Raw genomic sequence first — 10,135 nt, 5'->3', positions numbered from 1 at the left:
AGGGATTTTGTTTTGTTTCCTAATATAACCCAGGGGGTCAAATAGGGATTCAATAAATATTTTTGAATAAATTAATGCAGAATTGATGTTGGATGTCAGCAGAGATGGGATGCCTTTAACAAGGTGTGTAGTCAGCCTCACCAGCTCCTGAGAGATCCCTTCCTTTACTCCTCCCCAGGCTAAAGACTGGGTAACTTATAAAGGAAAGAAGTTTAATTGACCCACAGTTCCTCATGGCTGGGGAGGCCAGTATAGACGTAGTAGCAACCCCCATAAATACTCAAAGCCTAAGACTGAATTTCTGAGGGGTCCCTGAGAGGAGGATTTACTGATAAGAGTGAATGAGAATGACAGGGGTTGAGTCCAGACCTCATTACCAAGAATGCTGCCCAGAGGTGCTTCAATCCCATCCCAACCTCTACACTCATCAAGTAGGGAACAAAAAGGACACAGGACTTCACACCTCTCCTAGCTGGGGAAACTGATGATCCCATGAAAATGTGAGCTCACAGGGGAAATTAGTGAGACATTTGAGGAGAACAAGCTGTGCAAAAGAAAATTCACTTACTGAAAACCTATATCTGAACACACAGCATTTACAAAAATTTGATCATGTAGTAAGTCAAAAGACAAATTTAGGTAAGTCTCAACAAATGTAAAAAACTTGTATCATTCAGACCACATTCTCAAACTACAATGCAATTAAATTAGAAGTTAATTAAAATTAATTTAAAAAACTGCCTTATTTGAAAACTTTATTAAGGGACCTTGCTACTCACTTTCTCTGTGAGATGTGGTGAGATGATAAACAGAGTTGCTTTTACTGTAAGAATAAAACAGATGTTTTGAATCTCAAAACACTTTTATCCTTCTTAGTAAGTTCCTAGGCTACTTATTAAAGTATAAATAAGTTCTTAGTCTACTTATTACTGTATTAATAAGTAATACTTATTAGCATAGGATCTTGTTAGTTCCTGAAGAACAATCCTTAAGATTTTCAATAACTTTCATTCAGAACAATCTTTAAGATTTTATATTTTCTTTNACTACAATGCAATTAAATTAGAAGTTAATTAAAAATTAATTTAAAAAACTGCCTTATTTGAAAACTTTATTAAGGGACCTTGCTACTCACTTTCTCTGTGAGATGTGGTGAGATGATAAACAGAGTTGCTTTTACTGTAAGAATAAAACAGATGTTTTTGAATCTCAAAAACACTTTTATCCTTCTTAGTAAGTTCCTAGGCTACTTATTAAAGTATAAATAAGTTCTTAGTCTACTTATTACTGTATTAATAAGTAATACTTATTAGCATAGGATCTTGTTAGTTCCTGAAGAACAATCCTTAAGATTTTCAATAACTTTCATTCAGAACAATCTTTAAGATTTTATATTTTCTTTTCTGATTTCTTCTTTGATTTTAGAAACAAGAAATAGAAAAATGAAGACCAAAAAACAAAAACTTCAAAAAAAGTGTGAACTTTTGTTGAAAACTAAACTATGTTCTTGAGGTGGGAAAGAATGCACTTACTAACACTGGACGATAATTCAAAAAAACTTGAGATCATTTTTCATCTGCCTTCTTATATTTTAATAATTTATGTTGCCCTAAATTCCACGTAGTATGTGGAGGAAATCAAAAGGAATGTAGATAGCAATTTAAGGCTTAACTCCTAAATTTCTATCTTAGGTCTTAAACTCTTCCTTGAACCCAAGCTTTTTATATCTATCTACCTACTTAAGCTTTTTATATATGGACATTTCCCCTTGGATGTCTAATAGGCATCTCAAACTCCGTGAATTCAAAATTGCACTCTTGATCTCCAGCCCCCATAAACCTGCTCTTCCTTTGGTCTTTCTCATTTTACCACTACTCTTTCACTTGTTTAGGCCAAAAACGCTGGAGTCATTGTGGATCCTTCTCTTTTTATTACATTCTGCATACACTTTGGATACAAATAGTGTTGGCTTTACCTGGAAAATATTCCTCAATCTGACAATCTTAGCATTTTCACTGCTACTTCTTTGGTCAGTGCCACCATCATTTCTACCCTGGAAAATGGCACTGTCTAGTGTCCCTGAATCCACTCATGTGCTTTTATAATCTGTTTGCTACTCAGCAGTCAGATCATGTTATGAACCTGCTGAAAACTCTTCTTATCACAGGGACCCAAAAGTTTTCTATAGCTTGGTTAGCTGCTTCTCTGTTCCCATCTGTTTCTACTTTCCTTCTCCCTCACTGTCTCCAGCCACACTGGCCTTCCTGGTGTGCCTCAAACAGGTGCAAATCCTTCCTACCTACCTCAAGGTCTTGCGCTTATTGCTTCGTCTACCTGAAACCTCTAGAGACTTCAACAGTTTCCTCCCTCCCTTCAGTCATTCTGCATGAATACCCTGGACCCAGTATGTCCTTTTCCCAAATAAATTTTTATAACATGGCACTCCAACATTCTTTATTACTTGCCCTGCTTTACTTATTTTTTCAAAACACTTTCAACTATCTTTCATTATAGATCTCTATTCATTTGAATATTGTGTGTCTTTAATAGAATGTAAGCTCCTTGAGGGCAGAATTTATGCAAGAAAGCAGTTGAGCATAGGTTGGTGCCAGCACAAAGTAGGTGCTTAGTAAGTATTTTCCAGTGAATTGAGAGTGAATATTAAGGGTAGAGATGGTGGGGTAGCTAGATCCTTCAAAAATGCTGAATTGATTGTTTGTAAAGATGAGCTAATTTTAGAGATTAAGCGTTTCAAAAGAAACCACTGATGAAATTACTCACAGAAATTGCTGATTCATATATGGAAATACTTTTAAAATCTGGCAAAGTGACATGCTACAATCATCGAACAGTCTGCAATTCAAGTGGAATGTGCTGTAATGGGACTTTTGACATCCATCCTCTATAGAGGCAGCTGTAAATACATTTAAAACCAAACTAAAAAACTCACATTGTTTATCACTGCATTACAGGCCTGGGACTTTCCAAGAATAAACAAATTGCTAACTATTTATACAGATATTCTTTTTTTCCACTGCAAATGATCTGAGATGGACTTAAGTGTTACATTTCTTAACTGATGTTTTGCAATGTTTTTCTCATTAACTCCCTCTCACGCTTTTCTCTTCTCATCTCTCCTCAAACTCTTGTCAGAACAACATGCTGCATCGTGCAACAAAAGTTTACTTTCATCTCCAAACATGTGGAAGGATACATTAGATTAAAGGAAAGAATGTTAAGACTAATGGAGAAGTCATTAAAATGGAGAGATGTTGCATTAAAAACAAAAAGAGTCCTCTTTTGGATCCCGAAGGCATTCACTAATTTCCCATTGTAATTTATTTACCAGCAAGCTTCACAATTCTGCTTCTGGTTCAATTCCAAGGGTCTGGGTGTTGGGAGCAAAGCCGAAATTATGACATTTTGAGTATAACAGGATGCCTTTTAAACTGGTTGTGTTGACAAGTCACTTAGGGATTGGAATGAGACCAAAGACAGGAGGCTTGGCAGATGACAGATGATCAGAAGATGCTGTTTCTACATTTTACCCAGACCTACTGGGGAGAAATGCTGACGATCTTTTGGCCTGGACTCTTCTCAGCTCCATTATGGTAGTCTAAAACACCAACCTATTGGCCAGCAGTATGCATTTCCTCTCAAATGGCACTTCATTGGGTAATTTTAGCTATGAATATTCACAAAAAGCCTTCAATATCATTGTCTGTAGAAGAAAACTAACAGGAATAAAGAAAAACATCTGGATAACATATAAATCAAAGCTCCCTGAAGACCCTGTGACCATTTAAAAATATTACACGCAGAATTCTGAAAGAAAAACTGTAGTTTGTTTGCCATTTGCTTTGTGAAATGGACATCTAAGATGTTTCCCAATAAACATTTGAAAAGAAACAGAAGACCCAAAAGACAAACTTAGGTCTTTCATTTCGGACTAGGCTAAGTGGAAGAGGACTTGGTTTATACCAGAGAAAATTTAATATGGAGCTGTTAGGAAAGCTCCCCACCGAGGTGAATCCATTCATCCTTAGTAGCCTGTCTAGTGCTTTCAAAGGTCTCTGCCCACAAAGAGTCATCACTGAGGTTAATAGGATAATGCACAGAATTCATCAGGAAGTGAACTCTGTTTTGCTACCTCGTGATCCTCAAGGCAGTACTTCAACCACACTTTGTCCAAAACTGTTATTCAATGAGTCATGTTTGCACTCAGTTACTCGGAAGCCAAATGAGTAGTATACATTATAAATTATTTCTGCTCAAAGCTCTTGTATCATATGACGATAAGTGCTCTATGTTATGACACAATCACCCCTTCTTGTGCTTTAGAGAGACTGTATCTTTCCAAAATACATAATAATTTTATATCTGAGAGCTAAGAGTTTTCTTTTTGAGACAGGGTCTTGCTCTGTCACCCAGGCAGGTGCGGTGGCACAATCTCAGCTCACTGCAACCTCTGACCCCTGGGCTCAAGTGGTCTTCCCACTTCAGGCTCCCAAGTAGCTGGGACTACTGGCATGTGCCACTGTGCCAAGATAATTTTCTGTGTTTTTAGTAGAGACGGGGTCTCACCATCTTGCTCAGGCTGGTCTCAAACTCCTGAGCTCAAGTGATCCATCCACCTTAGCCTCCCAAAGTATTAGGACTACAGGTGTGAGCCACTATGCCTGGCCTAAGAGCCAAGAGTTCTTTAACTCAACAAAAAATAATGATTTATAAGAATTATTTTTTGGAGACGGGGGATAAACATAGTATTTTTTAATTATTTGATTTAATTTGACATTTGGAAGATAAAAATTTCAGGTCATTGATTATTAATTCTTGTGATATTATAGCTCATCAGATTTTTAGCTATCTCACGGGATATATACACATTCTCCAAAATATCATAAAACAAAATGAACTCTAATGACTTCAAAAACAACAATTATAGAGCCCCTGTAGAGTGCCAGGGACTACTTTGCATATTTTGACTCATATATTTAAGCCTCTAAATATCCTTAGAAGATAAAAACTGCCATTATTCCATTTTTAGAAGGGAAGACATTGAGACAGAGAATGAGGATGAGGGAATTTGGTCAACATCACATAGTTGAAAATGGAAGATCTGGAGTCTGAATCCATGAGCCAGACCTGAGAGCATATGCTTTATTGCTTTCAGTGAATTCGTTGACTAGCGAAGTGTCTTCTATATGCACAGTCCTGGGCTAGTGCTGGACATGAGGAGGACATCTGGCTGGTTCGTGCAGCACTGAATGTCCTCAGGCTGGTGCTTCATTGTCATGTGGTCCCTGACACAGTTGCTAGATGCATGACCTCCATGGATCACCACACTACTTTGATCTTGTTTTGTTTTGTTTTTTTTTTAATGTAGCAGCTTTATTGAGATATAGTTAACATAACATATAATTCACTCATGTAAAGTGTACAGTTTAATGGCTTTGAATATATTCACAGAGTTGTACAACCATCATCATCGTCAGTTTTAGAAGATTTTCATTATTCCGAAAAAAAGAACCTCATACCCATTCGTAGTCACTCCTTATAAGCCCCTCTCCCAATTACTGACAAGCACTGGTCTGCTTTTTGTCTCCATAGATTTTTTTATTATGAACATTTCATACAAATAGAATCATACAATATGTGAACTTTTCTGTCTGGCTTCTTTCATTTAGCATGATGTTTTCAAGCTTCATCCATGTTATAGTACGTGTTAGGACTTCATTTCTGTTTATTGTCAAATAACATTCTATTGTCTGAATTTGCCACATTTTATGTATTCATTCATTACTCAATGGACATTTTTCTACTCTTTGGCTATTATAAATGATGATGCTATGAACATTTATGTGCAAGTTTTTTGTGTAGACATGTTTTAATTTCTCATAGGTATACACTTAGGAGTGAAATTGCTGTTGTGTCATAGGGTAAGTCTATGTTAAACATTTTAAGAAATTGCCAGCCTGTTTTCCTCCTTGCTCATTGACAGTAAGAAGTCCTTCTTAGCAGTTTTTGCAAAAGTGACTTTTCTCCTCTATAGAAGCACCTTGACATTAGAAGGCAAGGATGCCAGACCTTGTCTTCAACAAATATTCAACATCTGGTGGACTGTAAGTGGCCACTTTCAGTAACAGAAACCAAATGGAAAATGTAGAATAATCTTGAGTAACTACCCCAACCCTTCTTAATATTAGGTCTTTTAAGTGACTGTATGAAACAAATTTAATAAATGATGGTAACAATAGTAGCATCTGTTAAACACTGTAGATGTATCAGGAGGTCTATGAAGTATTAGAAGTATTTTATCATTCAATTTTAGAACCACTAAAATATTTTAGAATCTTTACATTCTAGAGAGTAAGATTAAAGCAAAATTATAAGAATGACAGAGCCATAGTTTTAACTATACTGATCACTAGGTAGCGGAAAAAGGTTTAACTTGAAGTAAGAAAACTAAAACAAAAGATGAACTTCCCTGAATGGAAGACTATTCAAAAGACACTCACTTAGCTGGGTCACTGAGGCTGTTTTCAGCAAGCAGGAAGTAGAATGAGTTACTGTTATCTTTTTCTGGGTCTGTGTACTTATGATGCTATCTTATGGTTTAATTTTTCTATAGGTACACAGGATGTGTGGGTGGCCAAATAAAGTATTACAGAAGCTAGTAAATATTAACAGAAAAAAGAAAAGAGGAACTGTTCTATTAAAACATTTTATTAGCTTTTGTTAAAAATTTTTCCAGTTGCAAAGTGCCCATCTCTTGCCTACTACGAAAATTTGTTTGAATAGGTTTATCCACCTAAGCCTACATCAGAGACCAGTGAGTAGACACAAAGTTAAACACACAAGAAACATCTCTTATGCAATATTTTGTTGTGATGTCTTTTAAGTAAAAATTGGGAAATTTATTATAACAAATGATGGCCAAATGATAGCCACAAAAGCCATTGCTTGCAAATAATTATAATTCATATGGTAATGACATTTCCTGTGAAAAGAATTACAATATATGTCATGGGATCCACCACTAGTCTTCCTTCTGGAAATAAAAATCAAACTGATTAATTTGCTTCAGTATATTAGGTAAGAAAAAAATAATGGTATCTAACTGCAGAGGGCGTTGTGTTGATTTGGATTTTGTATAGAGGTGTCCATATAGAAACTTTTTAATGTGGATTCTGATTATACAACTATGAAAAAATTTGGAGGTATTATTATTCTCAATGAATTCTAATTTGATTTGAAGGCCATGGGAAGAATCCCTATCCTACATTCTGCTTTAGTCCTTAAGATCCAGTTAGAAGCTGCTTGCAGTCGTCCTCATTGCTTGGGAAGACTAGGCTTTTCTATTTAGCAACCAATCCAGGAACTAGATTTCACCACACTAACCACATCTTCCTTCTCTGTGTCATACTTGTATGTTTTTGGTCCTGAAAAGAAGTAAATGTAGCCTAAAAGAGACAAAGTTGAAATTGTGATTACTGAAGATGACCAGCACATATATAAATGGAAGGATTTGTCATTGTCACTTTCTTAAGGTGTCACCAAAGAGGAATTGTGAATTTGTCAGATGGCAGTTAGCTTGTCTTCTGTCTTCATGCCCTAGAACCTGACTCCTCAACTTCTCAGTCATTTCTGAGCTTTCTCCTTCTTCCAGCTAGGGTAAGGCCTTCTCGTTGGGGTCATCCAATGTGTTATGCTCAGTTATGTGCTGTGCTTCTGCTCTGGCTGTTCTCCTCCAGGAAGCCCCTCCCCTTCTCTTTGCCTAGTTAAGCCTCTGGCCAATCTTCAAAACCCATCTGAAGTCTCACTATAAAATTTCCAATGACTGCTGCCGATTCTGATCTTTTAATTCTCAGATCAGCTCTTGCAATTATTGTGAGGTCTACTACATGACTCAATACTAAATTATAGATGGTCTGTTTTCCAGTCATTTCATCTGTGTTGGGTGAACCATTCTGTGAGAGCAGAGGCCACGTCTGGAATCGTCTTTGCACTTCTGAACAGTGTCCAGCCCTGTGCTGTTTTTTCAGGAAGAGTGTGCTGACTGATTCAGAAGATTCAATTAAATTTATTTGACAAAGTTCTATTCAACTTTCCTAGCTATGTGTTAAATTGCAGGAATTGGATGATGGAGTGGGAAAAAGCACTGAGAAGCTTGAGAATATATATATATTTTTTTGAAACAGGGTATCACTCTGTTGCCCAGGCTAGAGTTCAGCAGTACAATCACAGTTCACTGCAGCCTCGACCTCCTGAGCTCAAGTAATCCTCCCATCTCAGCATCCTGAGTAGCTGGGACTACAGGTGTGTGCCATTATTCCCAGCTAACTTTTTCGTAGAGACAGAGTTTTGCCATATTGCTCAGGCTGGTCTTGAATTCCTGGGCTGAATCGATCCTGCCACCTCACCCTCCCAAAGTGCTGGGATTACAGGTGTGAGCCACTGCCCCCGGCCAAGACTATGTGTACTTTAAAGATAGAAAAGGTAATCTTGACCCAGGTAGACTTTATGATCTAGCTGACGAATCGATTGAAGCTATACTTTAAAAACTTTCCGTTAGGTGGTCAACATGGTGAAACCCCATCTACTAAAAATACAAAAATTAGCTGGAAGTGATGATGTGCACCTGTAGTCCCAGCTACTTGGGAGGTTGAGGCAGAAGAATCGCTTTAACCTGGGAGGCAGAGGTTGCAGTGAGCAGAGACTGCGCCAATGCACTCCAGCCTGGCCACAGAGCGAGACTCCGTCTCAAAACACACACACATACACACACACACACACACACACTTTCCATTAGGAAAAAGAGAACTACAATACCAGAACTTTTATAGTTACTCTTTCTAGTGGATAATCTGTTTAGATAAATTTATGAAAGGACCTAAGACCAAATATAAGAATCAATGACTCCCACTTGGAAATCCACTTTCTGTTGTGTTAAAGCAGAGCCCAGACTTCTTATGATAGTTTTCATGAAGAAAGCTTTCAGTGGAAACACTCACCATTTAATTCTACAGCAGCATCGATTTGGCCATTTACTCCTGAAAATTCTTCTTCAATATTCTTTGGATAGTCTTTTTCCATTTTCCTTTTCCGTTCATCGTAGCTAGAAAAAGTATTGTTTCATAAATAATATTACTAAGAGGTTTTTACTGGTTGTAAATGACACTATACTGATCAGGCATATGCACACTTATAACTTATTTAGGTTTCTCTCTCTGTCAAATACGCATACACATGCACTTATGTTGTTGTTTATTTATTTTTTCTTTGTTGTGTTTTTGTTTCTTTTGAGATGCGGTCTCACTCTGTTGCCCAGACTGAAGCGCAGTGGTGCCATCATGGCTCACCACTGCCTTGACTTTCCAAGCTCAAGTGATCCTCCTGTCTCAGCCTCCTGAGTAACTGGGAATACAGGCATGTACCACCACACCCTGGATAATTTTTATTTTTTATAGAGACAAGGTCTTGCCATGCTGCCCAGGCGGGTCTCAAACTCCTGGTCTCAAGCAATCCTCCCACGTCAGCCTCCCAAAGTGCTGGGATTACAGGAATAAACCACTGGTCCTGGCCCTTGTTGTTGTTTAAATTGGGCTCTTAAAATACCTAAAAGAGATTATAGACCTTTATCACTATGCTCACATGTCCCTGAGATTCTGGTACCACAAGTTTGGAAGTCACTTGCTTAAAGCAGTCTCCAAAAAATTTCCACATACATTGTTTAGAATTCTTCATTCTACATATTATAGCAACATGTTCTGTTAACTCAAAAAAACCTTGCCATTTGAAAGGAACTCTCTATATTTTTTATTGCCTTATTTATTGTTGTAATTAGTTCTCTATCAATTCCTTGGTTCATCAAACAATTGAAAGCCTTTCATAGGGGCTTTTATTCATGAACTTATGCTATGTATCCATGCAGAAAGGGTTGAACAAATAATGCACATTGAACAAATAAACAAATGTGTGAACAATAAGTAAATAAGAACCAAGTAAATATGTAATAATTGAACTTCTGCCTTTTAAACCAATTTACTTGAATTTCATTGCTTTTGTTTCGTGGAAAGCTTATATGACTGACTGAATAGTAGACCTGATTTCTTTTTCTGGATCAGCAACCAGC

At 37.1% G+C, this 10,135-nt stretch overlaps 1 protein-coding gene across 1 annotated transcript in view; it reads right to left on the bottom strand.

Annotated features, from left to right (window-relative positions):
- Positions 1 to 7,362: 7,362 nt before the first annotated feature.
- MMP20 (matrix metallopeptidase 20) overlaps positions 7,363 to 10,135 on the bottom strand; it is a 47,727-nt gene continuing 44,954 nt past the window's right edge. The window contains 2 exon segments of the mRNA XM_017850096.1: positions 7,363 to 7,463; positions 9,015 to 9,118. Coding sequence (XP_017705585.1) covers positions 7,363 to 7,463; positions 9,015 to 9,118 — 205 coding nt within the window.

The sequence above is a fragment of the Rhinopithecus bieti genome, unplaced genomic scaffold, assembly GCF_001698545.2.
Source record: "Rhinopithecus bieti isolate Rb0 unplaced genomic scaffold, ASM169854v2 scaffold_33302, whole genome shotgun sequence".
In the NCBI taxonomy this organism is placed as follows: domain Eukaryota; kingdom Metazoa; phylum Chordata; class Mammalia; order Primates; family Cercopithecidae; genus Rhinopithecus; species Rhinopithecus bieti.
This window is presented reverse-complemented; position numbering and strand designations above follow the sequence as displayed.